Genomic DNA, 25,498 nt, shown 5'->3' on the forward strand with positions numbered 1-25,498 from the left:
TCCAAGCCCCACCCACATGACCCCTTGTCAGGGCTTTTCCAAAAAGGTTTTTCAGCCTTATCAACTGTAATTACGCAAAATCATAGAGCAAGACGATGACCTTATGGGCCTGCGACACAGCATTTGCTCGTCGTATTTTGTTCATTTTACAATAACAAAATGCTGTTGTAACTCATGATTACAACAAAATGCACACACACACGCACACACACATTCCTCTCTCTGTGTGTGTGTTTGTGTGTAATTGTAATTACAAATGCCTTGGCAACAACAGCAACAAAAGCGGCAGTGCCATCGGAACAAAGTGGAAATGAAAACACCTTCGCACAAAATTGAAAAAAAAAGCTTGCACACACTTCCTCATGCACAAGGTACGCTCCACGGAAGGGGTGAGGCAGCAGCAAGAGAGAGAGAGGGGCCTACATCTGCTTTGGCTGGTTGAGAGGTAAAGAGAAACGTGACATTAGGCCACCCAAATAGCAGTACTACCTTACCTTCTGTTTGATATACCCTGCTCATGCACAATGCAAAACAAAGAGCAAGAGAGCAACAGCAGCGGCAGCGGCAGCGGCAGCAGCAGCAGCGGCGGTAGGTAGAGAGAGAGATTACTGTCGCAAATGTGTACGCCAGCCCTTCCACTCCCACCTCTCCTCTCCCTCTCTCTCTCGCGGCCCACACGCGCTCATAGCTCACCGCGATATTCCCCCACTTACATGCACGCTGTCCCTCCCTCTCTCTCTTACACTCGTCGCTCGGGCAATTCACCTTCGGTCAAACGAATTAAAATGAATTAGCACGAGGCTCTGTGCCTGCATGCCCAAAGTGTGTTACAGCGAGGTGAGGCATGCGCAAGGGAGTGCGCTCTCATTGATCTCATTGGCATTCTGAAAGGTAGAGCGGCAGAACACCATCTCTGAGAGAAGGTGAGAGCATTGCCCGTTGATCTTTATTTTAAGTGAAGAGTGGAGCGTGGAGCGTGGAGCGTAGAGCGGCCGTCGTCTACTTTCTCTCTATAAATAGTTGAAATCGAGTTTCAATGCAAAAGACATTTTCGAAATCCGTGAAAGTGAAGCGCACCAACAGCAGCACCAGTAGAGAGGTCACCCTACTGCGCCATTCTCCACTCTCTACCCTTATATTAATCTCTACTCTTTGTACTCTTCCCACCCACACACTCTCTCTCACTCTTTTCCCCCTTGGACCTGCTGCTGTCCCTTAAGTCAATTCATGTTATCTCTCTCTCTCTCCATCACTCCTTCACTCCCACATCGCCCTGTTATCATTAGAGGCCGGCGGCAACAGTTTGTAATTACAATTACGACAATTGCAATGAGTTTCTGATACCCTATACACAGATGGGTGTTATGATTTTGAGCAAACAGTCTCTGATGCAATTTTTAGCTCGAAACCGCATCGAAAGATTCATAAGATCGGATTCCTATAACACCAACGTTTCAACGTCCGAACCTTACCTCTTCCTCTATCGTTTTCTCTGTTTTCCTTTTTTAATTTGAAATTTCATTTCACTTTAACGACAATCAACTGATGGGGCAGAGCGAGACAGAGATAGAGGGGGAGGCGGCGGTAGTAGGGGGTCACCTGATATTTATCTCCCATATGCACTTTTTGCACTTGAGTATAACGGTAATTACATCTAGGCACGGCATTGCCCCTGAATTTTAATGCGCACACACACACACACATGCATCAAATGTTGCATTCATTTGAGTGTTTACACCCCCCGCCGCACCGCCGCACCACCCCACAGCCCCACCGATTCCTATCGTTGTATATTTTCATAGCTTAACGGTAATCGCTTTTAATGACGACATTGAATTTTGTTGTTGCTTGTGGCATGACGCGCGGTGGCATCAGAAAACTAATTGATGTCTGGTCCCAAGATCATCAAACTTTAATGTTTATCGTTGTGTCCGATTTTACATTGGATCTAGCGGAAATATTGGAGGATTTTTCAAAACTAGATCTGTTTCGAAAAGTTAGGGTCACTCACTACATGATACTAGAGATATTTTAGAGGGTATTGCGGTTTTTCTTAGATGCATACTGCAGTATATTTATTTTCGTAGTACATCACGTTTAAGTTATCTTTCTTCTTACGATATCATTACCAAAGAGTTTTATTATCTACCATGCGATAAGGTCTTATAAAACAGAAACTTATCTGAAAACAAAGTGTCCTTCAAATATCAAAGATTCCCAATGCAAAATTGTATGATGAATCATTCCCAAAGGTCTTCCAAAGTGATGACAAAAGATAATAGATTAAAGTAGTCCAAAGAGACTGCGTTCTTACCTGGCTAAGGCCATTCTAACATGAGAAAGCCCTCCGTGAGGCAGCGCCAGGGTATCCACTTTGATAGATTTTTCTCCAAACTGTTTTCGCCCACAAAATCACAGATCAAAACTTTTTGGCTTTGATTTTTATTGTGTTTTTTTTTGTTTACAAATTTTTGGCACTTATTTCGAGAATCGTTTCAAGTTCTTTGCATTTTGCGCTTCAACAAAGAAATTAGTTATGATTAAAGTGGTATTCCAACAACAACAACGACGGAAATAAGCCGGGGGAAATGGGACGGCAAAAGAACTTCCCCGAGAGAACCATAAAGAAGAAAATCACATAAATTTTATCACATTTCAATTGTGTAGCGTACGTGTGTGACCATATAATGACCAGGTTCCAGGGTACGTACTCCCCTACAAAGTACGTGATATTTGTACGTGAAATAATCAAAAAGTCAACGAAAGAAAGGTCGAAACTTAAGATACCCTAAAGAATACCTTCGAATTTGTGAAAGATATGAGCTGTTGGTAAAAAAGTACATTTCCCAGAGTTTCATTGGACTGTTCGGCCTAGAATCGATTTCCGTTCCATCATTTCACAATATTTCTTGGCCAATTTGGCTGAATCTCTCTCTCATATGCTCCACCTATTCACGTGAGGAGGCTATTTCCAAAATGAGAGACTCTTCTGTGCATAAGAACAAACAAACGGACACGCGGACATGCCGGCAAGGCCATATTTATAAGCACAACTGTCCCATAACACCCCCCTCCCCACCTCTTTCAACAACCAACACAAACGAGCATTATCACGCACGGACACACACACACACACACACACACACACACAGACGGGACACGGCACTCACACATCAAAGAGGAAGGGTGAAAAAACCGAGCGTACGTACAATGTTCAATGCCAAATCAAAATAAAAATAAATTCACGAAACAACAACGAAAGATACTGGAAACACACACAGCACCAAAAACCGATTCCAGTTATCAGCAGCAGCAGAATTTTTGTGTGTTTTTTTATTGTTTTTTTTTTTTGCTTGTGATAAGCAAAAATTAAACAAAGAGCCACCAAACAGCAGAGTGCTTAAAGCTCTAGCTATCTCTTTCTGCCGCACACTGTCTAGCGTCTGGACCTCTCTTTTGCACTCTGCGTGCGGACCGGCAGTGCATCTCTTTCTAGACATTTGCACATGGCCCGGCATTAAAAAAGAATCCACAGCCTTCGGGGGCAAATAGTAAATGAAATCAATAAAAAGAAAACACAAAAAGAAAAACTGAAAAAGAAACAAGAGAAAAGCAGAAAAGCAGAAAAGCAGAAGAGGAGCAAACAAGCCGAAGAGGAACGGAGCAGATGGGGCAGAAGGAGAAATCTGGTGGCGCTTCCGCAGCTGCCGCTGCCGCTGCTGCGAGCCGGCAAAATAAATCATTGCAAAAAAAGAGCTTTGGAGGTCAGCATTGACGCCCAAGACGCAAAGAAGGAGAATCCAAACTAGGAGAAGGGTCAGGGGGAGGAGGCGGAAGCAGTCGGTGAAAACTTGTAGAGAAATGATTGAGAAAAAAGTTTAAACGAAATTCAGGAAACTGCTTGAAATGTGGGAGTAGCTGTGACTAGAAGAAGCAGTCCTGGAAACAGTTGAACAAGCAGTGGAAAGAGGAGGATCTGGAAGAGGTGTTGAGAAGGTTAATGTCCGAAAAATAGAAACAACTTTAATAGAAGGTGGGTAAAAGAAAAGGGCATTTGGGTAGCTATCAAATAGAAGCTGTAAAGAAGCAGTTTTCCAATCAGAAGGAAGAACATATGGAAGATGTGGAAGCTGCTCCGAAATACCAATACTATAGACTGTAAATATGAATAGAAGTAAACTACGACGTGAATAAAGCAGTTGAGTGGATCCGGGAAGCAGTCTAGGGAAAGGCAACGCTCAAGAACTGCTTGAATTTTCTTTGCAACTGTAGTTAGAAGACAAAAGAAACAAAAGCAGTTCAACAAGCACTGGAAAAAGAGTTTTGTTCAGATATTCTAATCAGATACACTCTCAAACTCTTTAGAAAAAACCAATAAAAGGCATAATTGCAAACTGAGGAAATGATTTGATTTGAAAACTATCAAACCAAACTGCTTGACCATGAAAAGAGCTAGAAAGTGCAGTAGACAAAGCCGTAAACAGAAATGTTTTACAAGAGGTTCTAAAAATAACCTTTCGCTCCGAAACACCTAAGGAATCCTCTGCTCCAAAAAGCACTTAAAAGATATTTGAAAAAAAAAAGTTATAATATGATTCCAAATGTCATGTACATACATACATACTCTGCCCCTTGAAACACCGCAAAGAAAAAAAAACTCTATAATAACAGAAAACTGACATTATCAGAGAGCACGGGGTGGTGGCACGGGGGGCAGCAGCTTCAACGGAATTGAGAAACTACAACAAAAGTTGTAGAGCTACAACAGCAATAACTACAACCTACTAAATTCCATTCCATTCCATAGCCTCATGTGCATGCATATGTATGTACGAATACAAGGTTCTTCCTATATCACTCGTTTCCACACGCACACACATGTGCTTCTATATGCACATACACACAAACACACAAATAAGCTTCGAGCAAAGCCAAAAACTGGCGCAGTTGAGGAAAAAAAAAGCTTCCATTTACTTTGCTTTGCTTCTCTCTCAAAAAGCTGCGCAGCGCCGGCATTTGCTGTGGGCTGGAGCAGAGCCTGACCTCCAATGCAGTGCGAAAGAGAGGGGGAGAGAGAGAGAGCGCCTCTCTCATTTATAAACAATAAACAAAAATAGTGGACGGACAGAGTGGACACAGCACATGTTTTTAATTGGATGTGGATGAGAGCTTTTCCACAAAACATGTGTAGTGCTGACCGGCCGCCCCACACTCTTTTGCCGTCTCTTTCACCCTTTGTAGAATGTCAATGCTATTTGAACGGGACATCTGGCAACGCCACGGCAAAGCTCTCATATACGTTAGGCAAACAAAAATTAATTGTGTATAAATTTAATCAAATTCGAACGACCACATAAACATGTGATTTGCGTCAGAGACCGACTAGAAAGAGCGAACGAGTGAGAGATAAAAAACAACCAGAAGATATAGCCAGAAAGAGAGATAGAAGGAGAGGAGTGGGAGATTGAGAGGCTAGAGAGAGAGAGAGAACATTTACCGGGTTGATTCTATAAGAAAGTCGGTGTGTGTAAAAAAGCCGACTCCTATCTAAAGATACGATAGTAGTATATATAGAAAAACTGGTCTCAGGTTCGTTTTGTGGCTTAAGCGACTTTGAAGGGCGTTAGATTCGAGGAGGAAGCTGTCGTTTTCCTTGTTATTGTGGTTTTAACATCTAGTTAATGCTCTTTTTTGTCATACACTTTGTTAATACACATTTTCCTCAAGTAATTTCCACTAAAATTAAGGTCACGTCACACTCCGGTGAGAGAGAAACGCGCGCCTAGGAGTCACGCTATTAATTTTGTGTGGAAAATTCACCTTTTGGAATACTCATTACCGTTTCGAATAGGTTTTTTTATGGAAAATTAGTTAGCAATACACACTAGAGTGGCAGATGAGACGACGTAAATGTGCGGGAGGGAGTCGCGGACGGTACGGAAAAAGCACAAAAACACTCGCCACGCGCAGCAGCTGATTTAGCTTGCCGTACAATTTTTGATTCACCCGCCCGACCAAGAAAAAATTCAAACATTCAACATTCTCAATTCTCAACTTGCTGCGAGAGCGAGAGAGCTCATTTTTGCGTTTAGGGAGAGAAAAAAGCACACAAAATCACAAAAATACGCGCAGCAGCTGACTGAAACGACCAAAAAGCTTTCTTCTTGATGGATTTTTTGTTTTGCTTCGGCTTTTGCTTTTGTTTGTCTTTGCGCGGGGAGCGAGCTTGCACGTAGCTGAGCGCAAGCTTTGGTGGGCAGCATTTTTAGAGAGCGAAAACTCTCTGGCTGAGAGAGATGTTTGATGGCGGCGGCTGTTCAAGGCCCTTATCAAGGCTATTTATTGCAAGAGAACGTACGCGCGACACAACAGAAGCTTATCAAGAGAAAAACAATGGGAGAGAGAGAGAGAGAGAGAGCGGTATAAAGAGGAAGGGAGAAGTAGTGCAAATGCTAATGACTTAATATCGTTGGAGGCAAAAAAAAGTTCCATGCAAATCATTTAATGCCCGATTAAAGTCCAATAACAAAAATAACTCTGATTATAATATAATTATTGATGATATGATAATCTGATATATTGATATTACGATAAACAAAAACTCACCTTATTTTTTAATATTTTAGGGTCTAAAAACGTCCCTTAATAATCCCAGCTTTAAGGCGAGGAGAGAGGTCTGTAAGAAACACAAATATTATCGATTTAAAAACATATTTTCTCAAAAAAAAAACAAACTCGTTTTATACAAATAATATACAAAAATACATGGGGTATCGGTTCAACGTCTTACGAGTACGAGTACGAGTACGAGTACATGCCCCAACAACGCCATGCCATGCCAAAGTCGTTGCCTTTCCGCTGAATAGCAACAACAAATGCGAGTACGCGAGTACCTTTGACAGCGCACAAAAGTTCTCAAGTGAACAACCTTAACGAGAGACAGAAACAGAGACCCCCTTCCTTCAATGGCGCTTCCTCTTCCCCACATGCCCCATCACATAAACGTCGAAAGTCAACAAAGCGGGTCAAAGCGGTGCCAAGCGGAAAGTTTTTGGCTTGAAATAGTTGTAGGATCTAAACCGAAACGCCCACCTTTCAAAGGGGGGGGAACACCCACCGTTCTAGAGAAGGAAACACCAATGAAAGCACCCACCTGTCTGAGAGGGGAAACACCAGTTAAGCCTAGGTCAATTTATTTTGCATAGGTTGGCACCGCCCCTAGCATATCCCCAAGAAAAAACTTTTATCAATTTGTTTTTACTACCCAGACGGAACTTTATCAAACCAAAACTTTATCAATTTCATAGAGTTATCTTATCAAAACTTTTTGTTAATCTTCCTTATCAAATATAATATGTATTTTTAGCGAAGTTTAATAATTTTATATAACCACAACCCGCAAATATTAATTAACAATTTCGTAGCTCAAATTGTTAATAATTTCACAACACAAAAATTGACCAAGCGAAAATTTATACCCGGTACTCAGAGGTTATGTACCTGGTACCTTAAATTTCAAAATTCTTTTAAAGATGCAAGAATACCCCAGATGTAGAAACATTTATAATGATCATACCTTTGAGATTCCAGAAGAATGTATCGATCGGTTGTTTATTATAGCCAGAATGATCAAAACAAGTCGTTTGGCTCTTTGAACACCTGGCTTTCGAACAGTATTAGTGCTAGAGAAACGGGAACTTTATAGAGCATAGTTTTAGGCTGCAGTCGACGGAGATCATATCTCGATTAATACAACACTGAGTATCATAGTGTTCTGACATACGACCCGCCAAGCATGTTCTACAAGTATTCAGTTTTAAGTCAAAGAACACTTGTCTGTGTATCTCTTAAGGAATTCCTATATGCACTCAAATTTTTGTGGATATGCGTATGCTTATGGCTGACTCACATTTGAGCGTTTTATTTTAATAAATTGTAGAAGCTATTCATTTGCGTGGGAGATGATGAAAACTTTTGAGAGCTTTAAGAAATTAATTTTGATTAAACAAAAGTCTCTCTACAGCAAATTGTGTCTTAAAAATATCTAAGCTTCAAGGGCATTCAATCGAGTTAAGATGTTGAAAAGAGGTTGTTTCTGACTGTTTTTTTTCGTGAATACAATGTAAAACCATAAAAATGATGACCTAAGCGGTGTTTTCAGTAAGTATACCCTATAGATTCCATAGATGCATACGACTTGATCTATGTAAACGTAGTTTATAGAACAAACAATATTTGCTTACTCGTTTCTTAGTTAAATATGGGTGCAAAACGTGCCATTCCATACGGTATACAAGGCACAATTCGTTCTCTTGATTAGCATCTTGAAAACTAGTTTTCATTCGAATGGATTTCATAAAATTACTTCTAACAAAAATAAGCACTCAAATTCCGGTTAAAGATTTTTCGAAAAAACAACCTGCTATGGATTTCGACGATGATTATGTTTTGAAACAAAGATGTCCCTTTTTGTCCTAATCTGAGGTTTGGGATTTTGTGGCTGTGTTTTCCTTGGGATTTTCTTGGGTTTCATCTTCGAAAATTCTCTTATAAATTTAGTGTATAAGAAAGTGTTTAAAAACAGCTTGGTTTTCAGTGCCTTCAGATACTTTAAAAAGATAATGCTTCAAAGATATTTTTTAATAAATCATCCAAGAGGTTGGATTAAACAAGGATTATAGACCCAAGTGGCCCAAGAACAACCAAAATCACAAACGTAACCCGAGGAGCGCTGCCGCATGATGCGGGCAACACGTATAGCCGAAGCAGTGACAGTAAATGCAAAAAAGGATAAAAGTAGATTGATTATCGAGTAAACTTATAGCTAAACTATGTCTTTTTATTCCTTAATATCAGGTCTAAACTGTTCTGGATTACCTACAGATAGAAACCACCATAGAATAACAATTTCATAATGGAATTGCATTGCATTTCACTTCCCTACTTTTGCATTCAACAACCACCATTCGAACACACATCGCAAGTAAATAAAATATATACATACGATTACATGAACGATTAAAGTGCCTGCTGCTGCTCTATCATTATCAATTGGCGCGACGTCTGTCTCCGTGTTTGTACCTAAAAAAAAAGTCGATAGGAAAAACAGTTTGCTGTATAATCATTGCTTGCAGAGCTATGAAAATGCCATGTCACACTGATGAAGCCCAATAGCCGCGAAGGAACTGTTCAGCGAGACCTCAACAAGTACGAATACCCCCTAGGATCGCGGGAATCGCATAGGAATTTTTTGTTTACACCGGAGATAGCACAATCAGCCAGAAGCTTATGGTGAAATTTTGAGCGCTCGAAACGAAACGCGCGAGAGTGCCTGCCATACGACTATAAATTGTCGCTGGAATCTAGCGGTTTAGTATCATTTCAACGCTGTAGAGAGGCACATCTCTCCATAGACCATGATTGGAGTACTTTTGTTGGTTGCGGCAGTCAGCCTGCTGTATGTGTATCTCAAGTGGACATTCAGCTACTGGGATCGCCAGGGTTTCCCCTCCGCCGGGGTCACCATACCCTTTGGCGCCTTGGATTCCGTGCGCAGAGGCAAACGATCCTTCGGAATGGCCATCTACGACATGTACAATGCCACGAAGGAGCCTGTGATGGGCATGTACCTGACCGTGCGACCTGCATTGCTGGTGAGGGATCCGCAGCTGGCGCATGATATTTTGGTCAAGGATTTTGCCAGCTTCCACGATCGCGGCATCTATGTGGATGAGAAGAACGATCCCATGTCGGCCACTATTTTTGCCATGGAGGGCAGTAATTGGCGCAATCTGAGGGCGAAGCTAACGCCTTCGTTTACATCGGGCAAGCTTAAGGCCATGTTCTCGACGTCCGAGGCAATTGGCGATAAGATGGTGGCACACTTGAATGGAAAATTACCCAAAGAGGGTAGCCAGGAGATTGAAATGAAGGAGTTGTTGTTAACGTGAGTGTAAAGAAGGGAATGAGATCTCTTTTTTGGTTGTATACAGGCAGATCTAATACCCTCCTTTATCCCTCAGGTATGCTGTGGATATCATTGCCTCGACCATCTTTGGCCTGGATGTGGACAGTTTTGCTGATCCCAACAACGAATTCCTGTCCATCACAAAAACCATCAATCAGAATACATTTACGGATATCCTACGTGGAACCACATCCTTTCTGTTCCCAGGGTAAGTCCTCAAGAGGGAAAATTCAAAAAATCCTGGCTTACATTTTGCATCGACAGTTTGGAAAAGATCTTTGTTCGCTTGGGCTGGTCCCAGGAGGGACCTGAGCGCATAAGGGAACTCTCCAACCGCACTGTCGATCTCCGAGAGGAGAAAAATATTGAGCGACGCGATCTGTTGCAACTTCTGTTGCAGCTCCGCAACACTGGAAAGATTAGCAACGATGATAACATGTGGTCAGCGCAGAATGCCAACAAGGGCCTCAAAAGCGTGTCCAAGGATCTGATTGCCGGACAGCTGTTCCTTTTCTTTGTGGCCGGATACGAGACGACAGCCTCAACGGCGGCCTATACCATCTACGAGTTGACCCAGAATCCAGAGGTGATGGCCAGGGCCTTGGAGGATGTGAGGAGTACGCTGGAAAAGCACGATGGAAAGCTATCCTACGACGCCATACAGGATATGAAGTATCTGGAGGCCTGCGTATTGGGTGGGTCTTGCCTGGGGAAGGGTGGCTTTCTTCTAAGGAAAAGTATCTAACAGGGAGTCTCATTTTACAGAGACTGCTCGCAAATATCCTGCTCTGCCACTGCTGAATCGTGTATGCACAAAGGAATACCAAATACCGAATAGCAAACTGATCGTCAAAAAGGGCACGCCCATTATCATTTCCTTGATTGGAATGCATCGCGATGCAGAGAACTTCCCAGATCCATTGGCATACAAGCCAGAGAGGTATTTGGACGAGAATAAGAACTTTAACCCGACGGCGTACATGCCCTTCGGGGAGGGTCCCCACAATTGCATTGGTAAGAATAAAAGACCCTCTATCGAAACAATATCTTCCAATGATATATATTCTATAGGTCTTCGCATGGGAAAAGTCAACGTCAAGATTGCTGTGGCCAAGATTCTATCGAATTTCAATCTGGAGATGAGCAAAGAGAAGCGGGAGATCGAGTTCAGTGTCCATGGGATCCCCCTGATGCCCAAAGGCGGCGTGCCCGTCCGTATCTCTCGCAAAAAGTAGCCGCTTGAATGTCTCTTTCTAGCCCGTAATCTAAGAGTTAATAATAAATCAAACCATAATTAAAGTTCGAGTGAAATAATGCACTTCTCCCCCACTCCTTCCACCCGTAATACACACAAAGAAAATACGCACCTCTTTGTGAATGTAAATAGTATTCTCCCCCGATTTACATAAGTCGGGCGCACACGAACACTATTTACTCAATGATATATCGGGGTATTTCGAGTATTATATTTTCCTGTGTGTGGCAGTTGCATGTGCATTCGAAATGCACTTTTCCCCGAGCAATGACAACACACAATATGGCCGAAAAAAATACCTTATTGCTTCTTTCACTTTTTCCAGGCCAAACACCACACACACACACACACGCACGCACGCACACACACAGAAACACACAGAGCGTACGCGGCGTGAATAGGGGCCACACGGGGCAGGGCGGGCTCTGCCGTCAATTAATTATATTGCACTTCACTTGTATTTGGGGCCCGGTTGGCTAGCTCACAGAATGCAGCATCGATTTTTTCTATTACTTTATTAATTTACTAAATAAATATGACGGAATAAGGCCGAATCAGCGCATTCGTGCTCGTGGGTGCCCCTCGTCAATGCAACTCTGTTGTGAGCATGGTATATTGTACAGCAGGTGAGGCAGCGGCCTATATTCCACAGCCACAACTGTTTCAGTTACACGATTGTGACAGCTGTAAAACCGAATATTAATAAAATTATATAAATTTTAAATGCATTTTCATTTCATTGCATTTGTATGTGTGACATCAAAGAGCACAGTTCAAAGCAGGGAGAGTGGCAAACAAAGAAGCCCAAGACTGGCTTACCTTCCTCACCGCATACCTTGATTTCATTAACGTCAAATGCAGTGTTGCCAGAACTTCAGAGTCCATACAAGCTAGATTACAAAAAATAGCTAAACAAAATAAATATATTAGCTAGAAATGGTCTATATATAGCCCAAATGTAGCTGATCTTAGTGCTTTTATTGAAATTAATTAAGAACATCGTCATATTATTCCATTTTCTTCCGCGTCTTTGTGGGCTACGTCCAACTAAATGAAGGCAATTTAAATTGTTCGAAAATGTCCACAATATCTTGAGTTTCACATGCCAAGCAGCTGATAGTCGTAGGAGAGGGGATAACAAGGCGACAAAAAGGCAGTCTCGAAACAGAGTTAACTGTTCATATGAACACATGACGTCACAATACTCTTTATGCAGCTATTAAATCAAGAAAATGCAATGCACATTTAAAGCTAAAAAGGAAGTGTACTTAAAAAAAGCTAGATATCCCTGAAATATGCTAAAATGTAAACACTGGTCAAGTGACCGTGTTTTTTCACTTCAACCAGGTGGCAACGCAGCCTGATTTTTTTGCCTGGTGAAAAGTTCATCCTACTTAGTAAAATCAATTAAATTGCAGTGGAAGACCTAAACATAATAGGCAATACTAGTAAAAAGTTGAGAAGAGCCTTACTGATAGGAAAAGTAGCAGTAGCAGGCTCTGTTGGATGTGTTTGGATGTGTGTAGTCCGGAAATATATTATATATATACACACATACGGGCTCTCCTACGCATACAGTGATAAGCCAGTATTTACTGACGAAAGAGCGACTATAAGCACCACGTAGTATCCAAAAAAATCATCAGCTGTTCAAGACGCAACATCAAATATCCAGCATGGATGGGAACAAGGACGAGGCACAGCGGTGCATTGATCTCGCAGTGCAGTCCCTGGCCGAGGGCAAGATCGACAAGGCGGAAAAGTTTCTGCTCAAAGCAGAGAAGCTCTATCCCACGGAGAATGCAAAGAGTAAGGAGTGGAATTATTACTTATTCCTATATATACTCAATCGATATTCTTCTTTAGAGCTACTGGCTAGAGTGAAGAGCACACCTGGCAGCGGCAGCAATGGCAAATCGCGACCAGCAGCCTCCGCCGATGAGAAGGACAGTGGACCCAGAAAGCGCACCAATTCGGACTCGCGTAACACCGCTCCCGACTACTCCACCGATCAGCTAGAGGCTGTGCGCAAGATCAAAAAGTTTGTCCACCAAGAATTCCCTTTGCCGCTTTCCACTGTACTAATTTCCAATTTTTCCATTTTTGCACAGATGCAAAGACTATTACGAGGTCTTGGGCGTCAGCAAGACCGCCACGGATTCGGAGATCAAGAAGGCTTACAAAAAGTTGGCCCTACAATTGCATCCCGACAAGAACAAGGCCCCTGGAGCCGTGGAGGCCTTCAAGGCCCTCGGCAATGCTGTTGGCGTCCTTACCGATGCGGAAAAACGCAAGAACTATGATCTTTATGGCATAAACGAGACAAGCAATGGACATAGTCATAACAATGGAGGCGGAAACCATGGACATGGACAGTACTACAATGAATACGGATATTCGCGCGGTTTCCAGGCCGACATCAGTGCCGAGGAGCTGTTCAATATGTTCTTCAATGGCGGTTTCCCACAGCAGAATGTGTATATGCGACAGCAACGGCGCCAACGGCAGCAGCGTGAGGATCGCGAGGTGTGTGGCGTTACGTGACGTGACCTTTGAACCCAGCCAAGGTGGGCCGAGACTTATCTAAAGTCTAATCGCTTTTTTTTACAGGGAAACAATTCATCGGCTTTGATTAATTTGTTGCCCATCTTGCTGCTCATTGGCCTGTCCATGATGTCGTCCTTCTTTATCTCTGATCCTATGTACAGCTTGACGCCCTCGCAGTGAGTTTCAAAGAGAGTCGTATCCCGTACAGACGTTTCTCTAATCTTTAATCCATTTTGTTACCTAGTAAATACTCGGTGAAGCGTGAAACGAACGGCCTGAAGGTTCCTTACTATGTGAAGGAGAGTTTCTATTCAGAGTATCAGGGATCTGTGGCCCGGCTGGAGGAGTCTGTTGAGGAGGACTTTGTCAATCATCTCAAACACTCTTGCAGTCGTGAACGGAATTATCGTGAGTGCAACCACAAAACTTTCGGTTGAATCTATATCTAAGAAATGTCTCGCTTGTTTACAGGTGACTCTATGCTGGCCAAGGCGCGTACGTTTGGCGATCGGGACCTGTATCGCAAGGCGCAGAATATCAATACGCCTTCATGCGAGAATCTGCAAAAGTATTTAATCACATAATCTAGTTATTACAAGTGGATGCTACACGATATTCCCCTTTTAAAAACCATTACCTTTGGTTGTAGTTTGTCCCCCACCCCCCCTACACCCGTTGCTTATAGTTGTTATAAATGAATTTTATTGATTTATCATTTGATTGTTATCATTTTCACATTTCCTTTCTATCACCGCCTAACTCCTCGACCAATCAAATAGATTTTATATATGGCACGACGGTCAACACGATCAGAGTACTTGGTAGAAGATGTCTCTTCTCCAAAAGTGGAATATATATAAATTATAGTGCAATCTCCCACATACCATACCTCCCCCCCGGCATGTTTGAAAGCGAAGCGAACGCAACTGCCATTAAGTCATTTCACGTATCTACGAGTACGCGTATCTACATATAAGTGGGAGGCTGAAATCCAAGGACATGCGTGTTTTTTTCATTATTTAGAATTCGGATTTAGACATAATGCAAGGATACGATGATACATACATACAAAAACATATTAATAGACAAATTGTAAACTGGTTTTTCTTAAGGAACACATCCTATCGATCTTCATTGGGCAGTGTTTTTGCAATACTCTGAATAAAATTTCAAACAAATCATTAAAAAAGGTCTTTCAATTGCTAGAGAAAGCTGCTGTGTCTCCGGGAACTGGTTTTCTTTGTTTTAAATGTAATAATTATGCGATTACAATGATTTTAAGTGGTTCAATGGAATAGCACCCTCCAGTACCGAGAGTACAACTATTGTCAGGCGACTCCCCCCAACCCATCCAACCATACCTCAAATAACTTCGCTTATAAATCATTTGTTTGTTTTTTTCTTCACTAAGAGTTTATAAATGTACAAATAAAGCAGTGTTATGCTAAGTAAAAGATGGTACACAGATGGTCCGGACTCCAGTAGCACCGTCAATTGCTGATGATGGCCTCCAGGGCGGCAACAACATCGCCGCTCTGCTCCCGTAGAACCTTTTCGGCCTGCGCTTTGCTAACCAGCAGCTCGTTCATCTACAAAGAGAGAACGCCATTGAATATGCCTACCCATACCCTGTTTCTGTTGAGGGTGTCTATGGGGTCGTATACGTACAATCAGTTCGATGTCTTCCTTTTTCACTTGGACCATTTGCAGCTCCTTTTCCTTGGCGACACGCAGCTCGTTCTCTTTGTTTCGCTGATTGCCGAACTGTGCCACCGCCTGCAGATCAAAGAAACCTCTAGATTACTTTTCTACTCATGAGATATACCCCTGGCTTCACGTACACTGGATATATTTGCTGCAGAGATCTCCTTTTCCTCCGCATAGTCAGTAACACGTTCCAAATCCGCAGCGCCGCCGTCGTGACGCGTTTGTTTCTTTTGTTTTGTGTCCTGCTCGTCCTGCCCCTCATCCTCCGCCTCGGTGCCATTCACCTCCACCTCCTGTTCGGCTTCCGTCATGTCGTCTGGCTTTGAAAATTTCAAATTTAATAGTAATTTAATTCAACTTTTTTTATTTTTTTCGAGGCGCCTCGTGCTAACTAGAGGTGGAGAGCTATCGATATCACTATCGGCACTATCGATGGTTTATCGAGACATAATCGATAGTGGGTCGTCACTAACAGTGTGACCGAGGGCTTATCGTATACGGTCTTAATCCCAAAAAACATACCGAAACATACCGTCTCATGTAAAAAATATACCGTAAATATACTGACGAATTCATGTTCTATTTTCATATTCCTCGATTTTGATATTCCGTCGAATATTACTAGCTATATAGAACATTTAGCCATGCCCACATAATTTTATCTTGACAATGAATCAATTTTCCATTCTGCTGGTTTATTTAAAGTACTTGGATCTTGTCTAAAAAAAGGTTTTAGCGAAAAAGGTAAAAGCTAAAATTTGAATTGAGGCAGCTCTTTTATGAACTAGTTCGGTGAGCGAGCTTCTGCTTTATTGAGTACTGCCAACTTGCTTGCAAATTTTGGCGCGTGAATTTGAATTTTGGATTGATTTTATGGTTCCTTGAGCATAATCCAAATGAACAGTAAGAGCATTAAAATTCCAAGAAATATTGTCATTGTTAGTGTATAATTTTGTTGAGAAAATAAAGACTACTTGATGTATGTTTTTCTTTAAATTTTAATTTTGATAATTAAAATGGAATTTTGCATATTTTTTTACTTACAGTTTGATGGAAAATACTTGGAGTACTTGAAACTTTTTTAGATTTAATATAAAATTTAAACATTTTCAGATTTTAATGGGGGTTTCTTAACAATACACTAGAGGTCTTTTAAATATGTAATCTTTTATTTCAAGTGCAAAATTTGGAGTACATTTTCTGGGGTTTTTCTGTATTTGAAATTAAATTTAATGTGTTTTTTCTTTAAATTTAAATGTGAATTACTTTTTAGTTTTGTATGTCAACCGCAAAACTAATTAAAAATGTCTCTTGCACATGCTTTAGGGGGTGTACATATGTGTTGCCCACCCTTTGCGCCTGCTACTTTTGTTTGGTTTCTTTTTGGCTTTTTGCAAAATTTTGTGCTGCGGTCAAAATGTTAATTATAAGTTTGATGTCGGATATAATTAGATTTTTGCACTGGCAGAGGGTATCCATATACTGACACAGTGACTACCATATGTACGCGTACATCCTGAGCTGAACATCCCTACCCTTCGCAGCGGGTGGTCTGTGTCCGTGGGTCCTGTTGACATAATCGTTTGCCATCATGATTAATTTAATTGTCACTTTAACGTAAGGATATACTCTAGCTCTCTCTCTCTCTCTATGTCTCTATCTCTAAGTCCCTCTCTCCCTATCTTTGTCTCTTTCTCCTTGTACTCCTTCGTTTGGGTTCTGTTGAAAATCAAGATTAATTAGCATCCATGACCATGGGCGGTCAACATCATTTGTCAGTGGGGGTGGAGTTTCTGTGGGGTGTTGAGGGGGTTCAAGGGGGTGTGGCAATGTTGGGGAGTGTGTGTTTTGCGGGGTGTATGTAGGTAGGTTTGTGGAGTCTTTTGGGGGCACATCACATCCATATGTGCACTGCACTTAATTCGGTTTTTGCATTTTCGGTTTCAATATTTCGCATGCAGAGCGCGTGAACGAGCAGTAGAACGCTGATTAAAATAACCTTAAGATACCCTTTAATCTGAAGAGCTAATAGCTATTCAAGTATGACAGGAAAGGTCATAGAAATAGAGTTAAGAACAACATCTACAAGATGGAAAGTATTGGAATAAAAGAAGGATATAATTTGTAATAAATCCCTCTCTAGTTCCAGGTACTTACATATAGGATAGAGAGTACGACAGACGCGTCTATTCAGGCGGAGGAAATACTCGAATAAACATTCTTATGGGGTTTCAATGGCCTTCCTTCTCTGCATTGCAACTGTCTGTACAACATACATCCTGTGATCGGCATACCCTCTTCTAGAGTGACGAAAAATGTTTTTACCCCAATCGCAGCTAAAAAACGCATCCATTCGTGCTTTTGTTTTGTGTGTGTCCGTCTGTATCTCCAACTGCAGGAGCAACAGGCGCGCTGTGGCAAATTTTTGTTTGGAGTACCCCATTGTTAGCCCAGTTCTTGATTCCCAGTTCAACCCACCCCCTGGCCAGCCACATTCCTCCCACAAACTACCCATCCACTTGCTACCATTTTTCTCTGTACGTTTTTTTTTTTGCCTTTCGTTTTTCGAATTGGAAATTAAATTATGGCGCTAATTAGCGTCGAACATAAATTAAGTTGGCAATTTCGGTTGGCATTGTGGTTGGCAATGCTGCCACATATCCCATCCTTTCGCCACTCCCTCCTTTGGGGAGGGGGGCGTGTGTATGTTTGTACATGTGTGGGTCGCAGCCCAAAATTCACACAGTAAATTTTTTCGCAACTTGGGAGAAGGAAGCAGGAAGAAAGGCGATGGGAAAAGCAGTGGCTGGTGATAGAAGGGTGCTCAAAGAGGGGGGTGGCACAGCAAGTCGGGGGGGGGATCTCGCGTGTGGTGCTCAAAATTTTTCGGTCGCGTGACGTAATTTGACTTGCATTGTCTTTTGCCCACTGGAGGGGAGCACAGGGTGGGGGGCGTGGTTTTCCCTTTTTTGTGGCTACACTTCCTGTTTCACAGTTAGGTTTTTACGGTTTTCTCTTAATTTTTTGGATAGAGTGGGTGAGTTTTTGGTGCCAAAAAGATGGGACATGACATGAGGGACAAGCGATACAGATGACATCAGAATTATGCAATAATTTGGTATCTTGGGAATTTGGGTTAGGAACTTCAAATATTAAAGGAAAAATGCTTTAAAAATCATGATTGTTGGCATATTGAAACAAGTTACCAATCAAATTTGAATGGTTTGCAATTCATAATTTTTCCACGTAATCCCAGAACATAATACTAATTTTCAGAATAGTATTTCTCTGGTTTTCAGTAACCTATGAAGGTCGTGACTCTTTTATACAACCTTTTGGATCACTAAGGAAGTATAAATATCTGAGAAGTAATACTTTTTCCAAGGGAACAATCGGAAGGTTCAATACAGCTCTTTAACTTAAATTCTTCCTTAATTTTGCACACATCCTATGCATTCCCTTTGTTTTGGCTTACACATTCGCATTGAATTGATTACCAGATTTGGGTTTCTAATTCCGAAAACCAAATAAAGCGGAGGATGCCAAGGATACAGTGGCTGATGATGGACCCAGGGCAGCATAGCCTTCAGGCTCAATGACATGTCTCCCTCTCCCCCATTCGATGAAGGGGGATTTCCCTTTAGGAAGAATGCAATCGACTGTCTGTCTCCCTGCCGCCGTCTGTGTGTGTTGCATTTGGATGATGCAACGTGATGCCACGGCCCTGCCATTGTCTGTGCCATTGGGCAGGATATTCGGTCCGTCAGTCAATAAATAAATTTGCATAGCAAATAAATTAAGAAAATGCAATTTTCAAGAACTGTTGCACGTTTTCGAGGTGAATACACCCTCGGTGAGAGAGAAATTGCATTATTATTTAAATTCAAGGACGAAACCCTCGGCCCAAAAAAGGGGTGGCAGGCTATCTTTAAAGTTTGGTCCCTCTTTCCGGCCCATTGGATGGATAATTGGCTAGCAAACTCAATTACGCTAATAACAATCGGAATCTCGGCTCAAATCTACTGTGTTTATGTGTGTATATTTAGATGTGCGCTTGAGCGACGCCACAAGGAGTTATCCTTCGCAAAATGTCCGGAGAGCGGGGCGGATTGGGGATAATTGAGCCATTGAAGGCGCTCGAATGGTCAGCAAAAGTTCCAACAGTAACTGATATCGAACTAGGAAAACTTGCTCCTTGAAAGGGATACGATACTATGGAAAGGAAGTGGGGTTCATCCTTCGGCAAGGAAAGGCACAGGGGCTCGTCGATGGTGTGGTTGGGCATCGGCGACCCATTGACGACCTTTATCGGGTCCGTACATAAACCATAATCGCAATTGGCAAGTGGTCGCCACTCGAGCAAGCATCCTTTTGGCCATTGTCATGCTTCACAGGACGGACACACACAGAGATACATCTACATCTACTGTATCCCAGGCTCTGGGCATTGGCCAGCTCCGAACGCATCGAACGGAAGCCGATGCTCATTCATTTAAAACTTGTCTGCAACTTGCCAACTTGGCTCCTTCATCCCCAGCCCCTCGACCCCCACAGATCTTTCCAACAGAGCCAAGGTGCAAACACTCCTCGAGTGTCAGTGTCTGTGTGTCTCGTAAAGTCCTTGCTTCCGTTTGCCCCCCGCTTGTGCCCCGTGCCCCATGCCCCGTGCCCCATGCCCCATGCCCATAATGTATCCCTGACATTTTGCAACTTTTGCGTTTAACAATTTCGCTTCCTTCCGCTGGCTAAACGGCGCCAGGTTGTCGTGGAAATTTGTTTTAATCGTCATCTTTGCCATCTACGTAAGCGTTTCTCCTTACCCAGGTCCGCAGGACTCCTACGGCTCCCCCCCTCAAAGGTTCGTTGACGTCCCAGCAAACTCCTTTTGGTTATCGATGGCCTGTTCAATATTTTATTAGTGTCGTTAGGCGAAACGACTCCAAACATCCTTTATACCTTTCGACTCACTGAGTTTTTCCTGGCTCGTCCTTTGGCTTTCCCCCTCCCATACTCGCTTTGCTTAGATTTGGGGTTTCGGTTTGGGTCTTAATACATTTTTATATGGCTGTAGGTCGGATTTTCTTTTTGGCTTTGTTTCATTTTTAGTGTCTGTTAACATTTACATAAGTTACCTACTTTTACAAGGGATTAGGACAGGGGCAGGACCTGCTTGATATAGAGGTACTTACTCTCTAGGTAGACAATTGAGCGCCTACAAAGTGGTCTTGTGGGGTGGGGGGATATTGAATGGAAGGAAATGATATATGGCCGGAGCATGGTAGAGAACATTTTGTTATTTCTTTGGGACAAATTAAATTTCGTTGGGGGCAAAGTAAAATATGTATTTGTTATCAAATAAATTGTGGTCATATCTGAAAATTAGATGACCTTGTTGTTCAATGGATTCCCATATTCATTGATTGTTATTGTTTGGTTTTTACTGACTTTCAGTAACGCAAACCAATACTGCCATATGTCTTTTCGTCTACTCATAATTTTCCAACACATAAAAGTGTTGGAGAACGTAAAAACAAATCAATTTCATAGCAATGTTTTTGAAAATTTATACACGTTTAAGTGCAAATTTCACCTAAAATTCCAACAGATTATAGCAAAAAAAAACAGACATTTACCAACACTGCAGCAGAGGCAATTAAAACTGCAAGTAAAGGTACTTTCATACACCTTAAAGGACTTTAAAACTTATAGTTCCATCTCTAAGACTCCGAAAATATACCCGTAACTTTCTGACATTTACCAACACTGCGCCAACACCGTTTCAGCTACCATTAAAGCTTCTTTTAATGTAGCTACGTTGCTACTTTGTCCCGAAGTCGTTCAATAAGTTTGACTGTTATTTTGCACATTTCTTTTCCATCTCTCCACCACGGAGACTATACCACACCCCTTTGTCACATGCCACATGGCACATTTTACCGTTAAGTAAACTCTGGCTAAAAACCACCGAAAGCCAAGAATGCAGAAACTCTAGAGCAAAAGTTGCGATAAGCTTCTGAGAAAAGGAACTTTGGCAATAAGGGAGTGGGAGAGGAGAGTGCATAAACATTTTCCAGGCTCTTCTTATCAATGGGTTATACTACTACCATAACCCTTACGAATGATGGCAGGGGGTTGGTGTCGGAGGTACGGGTAGAGTGCGTAGCGTAGTATTTTTGTGGACTTTATAAGACCCGCAAACACTAAAACTGTCTGCCATTGTGTCATGCATTTAAGTTTAAACGTTATTATTGTCGCCTGACAGTCTCCGCCAATTTGGCATAATGTGTAATATTTCTTTTTTATAACCAAACTACGGATGCCACAGCCACACAGCGCACTTAAGGTGTACCAAGTGGGAGAGAGAAGGACACACTGAGGGTGTGGGAGGGAGAGATGGAACTAAATGTACATCCCATATATCTCTGGGATGTGGGATGTGCTAAGGATAATAAAATATAAATAGCAGTGCAATACTTTTCAGCGGAACCTTTTTCCCTTGTCTGGTGAAGGCGGCCCTTGGGTGAAAAGGGGTCGACTTACAGGATACCTATTTTTTGGGCATAGAGCAAAAAATACTGAAGCAATGATTATGCATGGGAGGCTACAGGGAAGCGTCATATAGATCCCATAAATTTGTTGGAATTTTTTGAGTGGTTTGCGCACGCTTTTTCTCTCTCGCTCTGTATCTCCCAGTGTGGCTTAGCAGTTAAGGACCACTTTTCGAAAAAGTACCCACCAACTCTCTCTCTTTTCAAGCTGCATCGATCCGAACAATTTCGATCATTACTTTCCCTTTAATACCCTATTTCCTCTTCCACCCAATATACCCCATTTAAACACCAATTCTAGGGTATCTGGGGAGTGTGTAAATCAATGAACACAACCGGACATCCGACTAATATTTCACATTATTATAATTTTTGTGAATACTGCTACTTTTTCCCATTAAACCAAAGGGTTGTTCCATTATAATGGCTCTACCCCCATCCTCTATCCCATCCAGAAACTTGTTCTTTCGTTCCGTTCAATCAATTTGATGTGCTAACCATTTCAGCCAAAAAAAGTCTGCTAAAATATGAAAAAAAGAGAGAAAAGCATCTTCAAATATTAATTTTTTGCCTGAGAGTGTTACTAATTAGAAGTGGGGCCTGCCAGACGGTCGAAAAGTTGGATGTAGAAGGTGCTATACGGGGAGAGTGGTGGGGGGGGAAGGCGAATGGGAAAGAGCCAAAGGCGAGAAGGCAAAAACGAGCAGCGAAAAAAACCATCAAAGTCTATACATCATTTTAACAATCAATCAATTTGAAGCAGAGTTAATCCACACGAATCGTGTTACATGTGGCCAAGAGGAGGGCACAGGGCATTGAGGGATTTGGCCAAGAGAGGGGGCAGAGCAGGGCATCAGGCTCTGGTCGAATTGACTTGAGCCAAACTGGAAATCTTGTATATTAATCAGTCTATTAGACACGATTTGTGCCACAGTCCTCCCCACATGAGACGGAGCGGCAGGGCGCATTGGTGCGATTATTCAATCAGCTCTCGGACGCCGAGCCTCTCGATGGGTTGTCCAGAGAGACCCGGTCGAAATGGCCACCCCTGACCGGCTTGCGTGGGTGCAAGACCATGTAAGACCATGTCTGCCATGGCCTTAAATTTGGTAGTTTTTTGTCTGTGCGAAGCGACCTTGAGGCAGGTAGAGTTTCAGTGTGAATTGAAGTTGGAAAAGTGCATGCAAAGTGTTTGAGATATGAATGGAATGGGAAAGAGTTGAAAGGCTTTAATGGGAGCTACAAAATGAGTGAAATTTGGTTGGCAGATGATGTCAGCAGGAAAATATAAAAAAAGGATGGAAATAAAACAGTTCCCGCAAATATTGAGCCCCCAAAATGTTTTTAATCCTACAACCACACTTATTACAGTATTGTTATAAAATTTTGGTGGATATATAGTACTCTAAAGTGGAATTCCAGGAAAATATCATTACTATCTCATTTGAAAGGAATGCGCTCAGTCTTTCATTGGCATTCAATCTAATGATCTATCATCTAAACATATGACAATCTACAAAATTGAAACGATTCAAACCCAAGCTCTAACCCTTTCAATAACCCATTAGTGTGCATTAAACCAAATAAATACTCATATCATATAATAGTATGTATGACCATAAAGCATAATCCAATACACAAGATATGCCAATACAATCATCATCATCATCGGAAGGAGAGAATCTCCCACCCGAATATGTTCGAATCATCATCGTCAAAGCGACACTTTGGCGGACAGCATCCCGAAAGCATTTATGGCGTTTTCCTCAAAGAAAATTTTTGTTCATACTCGTAAAGTTTTGTATGTGTTTCGCCTTTCGTTTTATGAACCCCGGGCTGCTGCAGAAATGGCCAGCGATAGAAAACGCATCAAATTTGATGACATCGATGGGAAAGTTGAGGAATATTTGCCGAAATGTTTGATGAGGTCCTGGTTCCTGTCCAGAAAGGCTTTAAAGTAGCACTGGATGGATGGATGGATGGGGGGGTGAGGGCGATGAATGGGTTGTAGTGCTGCTGGTTGGGGCATAAAAATGAAAGACAAGCTCGATTGAGCAGCATTTGCATATTGAAGTGACTCGAACAGAGTTGATGTGAGTCCCAGGCTCAGTGGCGTGGATAGAGGGATATGGCATGGGGGTTTTTTCCACCCCTATTCTAAGCTAACAATATCATAACCCTAGCAGTGCAAAAATTTCCCAAAGAAAAATGCTCATTGTATGACTTATGGCAATGGTTAGAGCTCTTCTTATTCTTGGGGGAGGCCAACCATTGCACATAGAGCACATAGAGCACACAGAGCTTTTCAATTTCATCATTACCAAAATCCCCTCACCCCACAATCCTGCTCTGACTATCCGCCACCCCTCCTTTGTCATCCTGCAGCACGTCAGCTGTTGACGGCGCCGCGTTGCGCACTCGCAAAGATTTATTTTTATCGCCTACAATTCCAATTCAATCCAATTCATTTCCCTCGGCTTTCCATCCAGCTCGTCCTCTCTCTGGATTTTTTGTGATTTTTGGCCACAAGTGCGGACTGGCGGAGAGCAATTGTGGAAGCATTTGGTTGCCATTCCTTTAGCCGCGCGCCACTTTCATCAAGCCAAAGTGTGGCTGCCTCCGAATTTTGCGGCAGGCGGCTCTGGCCTTTGCCACTTGCCTCTTGGCTTTATGGCCAATTGGGTTAAGCTGGATGACTGGGGAGGGGCTCGTATTCATACTCATATCGATGGCTATGCCGATGCCTCACCGCACATCAGGCAGCCAAAATATATATTGATATATGACTCCAGCCAAGAAATCCACAAAAAAATAGAAGAAAAAGTTGTCTAGAGACAAAGGCTGCCAAAAGTGCAGGTGAAACTATTTAAGATTTTAAAGGGAATAGTTTTGGTGGAAAAAATATAAGAAACAAATCAAGAAACTTATAATTTATCTAAATTAAAAATTCGATTGAAATTGTGGGATATTGGGAGGAAACTCCATTGAATATACGCTCTGGAAAAATTATTCCTTGAGGATATAAAAATAACACACTAGCTTCTCTTGATAGCTCATCAACTTTTAAGATTATAAATCAACTGATCAATCTACAAAAATGTATAGAAATTCCCTACAAGTCTTGAAGTTTATCGATATGTTTGAATATACGAAACTTATGGATTGAAATGTAAATAAAACAAGAAACTTTTCGATCAAGAGATCAAGAGATATTTATACAAAAAAATCAACAATAATTCAAGTAAATATTTAAATCTCTTTAAAAATATAAAGAAGAAACAGATGAAGAGATAAAGATCGTAAAAATTACATTGAAATACCTACAAGAGCTACATTTTTAAAAAAGTCTTATGGATTTACTTTAAATTATTTTGCTATAAACTAAGAATATCTTAAGCCTCTAGACTTCAAAATAAAAAAAAAATAAAATAATAATAAAATAGCGTACATCATAATACGTATAAAAACGATTAT

At 41.8% G+C, this 25,498-nt stretch overlaps 4 protein-coding genes across 5 annotated transcripts in view; 2 read left to right on the plus strand and 2 right to left on the minus strand.

Moving 5' to 3' along the window:
- The window catches only part of LOC6588637 (protein roadkill), a 71,438-nt gene extending 59,697 nt beyond the window's left edge, over positions 1-11,741 (minus strand). The window contains exons 1-2 of one of the 2 annotated variants that reach the window (XM_026995403.1): positions 11,335-11,741; positions 6,607-6,676 (exon numbers count right to left, since the gene is read on the minus strand). Coding sequence is in view for 1 of the 2 variants with exons in the window: in XM_026995402.1 (XP_026851203.1) it covers positions 2,315-2,328 (14 nt within the window). In the remaining variant the exon portion in view is untranslated. Of the gene's footprint in view, positions 1-2,314; positions 2,339-6,606; positions 6,677-11,334 lie in introns of those variants that run through there. The other variant, XM_026995402.1, reaches the window with a different exon arrangement.
- Positions 9,397-11,285, plus strand: LOC6588213 (probable cytochrome P450 6d5). The gene is made up of 5 exons (XM_002013568.2): positions 9,397-9,946; positions 10,023-10,175; positions 10,232-10,662; positions 10,733-10,981; positions 11,039-11,285. The coding sequence occupies exons 1-5, from the start codon at positions 9,417-9,419 to the stop codon at positions 11,200-11,202; spliced, it is 1,527 nt and encodes a 508-aa protein (XP_002013604.1). The 5' UTR covers positions 9,397-9,416; the 3' UTR covers positions 11,203-11,285.
- A 1,157-nt stretch (positions 11,742-12,898) lies between the features above and the next one.
- LOC6588013 (dnaJ homolog subfamily B member 12) lies at positions 12,899-14,484 on the plus strand. The gene is made up of 6 exons (XM_002013569.2): positions 12,899-13,031; positions 13,089-13,263; positions 13,334-13,748; positions 13,833-13,945; positions 14,014-14,177; positions 14,241-14,484. Exons 1-6 carry the CDS (start codon positions 12,899-12,901, stop codon positions 14,351-14,353), a joined length of 1,113 nt encoding a protein of 370 aa, XP_002013605.1. The 3' UTR covers positions 14,354-14,484.
- A 661-nt stretch (positions 14,485-15,145) lies between these two features.
- Positions 15,146-15,867, minus strand: LOC6588349 (huntingtin-interacting protein K). The gene is made up of 3 exons (XM_002013570.2): positions 15,611-15,867; positions 15,438-15,545; positions 15,146-15,358 (listed from the first exon to the last, which is right to left on the minus strand). Exons 1-3 carry the CDS (start codon positions 15,785-15,787, stop codon positions 15,260-15,262), a joined length of 384 nt encoding a protein of 127 aa, XP_002013606.1. The 5' UTR covers positions 15,788-15,867; the 3' UTR covers positions 15,146-15,259.
- Positions 15,868-25,498: the final 9,631 nt, after the last annotated feature.

Source organism: Drosophila persimilis, unplaced genomic scaffold (genome assembly GCF_003286085.1).
Source record: "Drosophila persimilis strain 14011-0111.01,24,50 unplaced genomic scaffold, DperRS2 tig00000000-arrow-pilon, whole genome shotgun sequence".
Classification (NCBI taxonomy): Eukaryota; Metazoa; Arthropoda; class Insecta; order Diptera; family Drosophilidae; genus Drosophila; species Drosophila persimilis.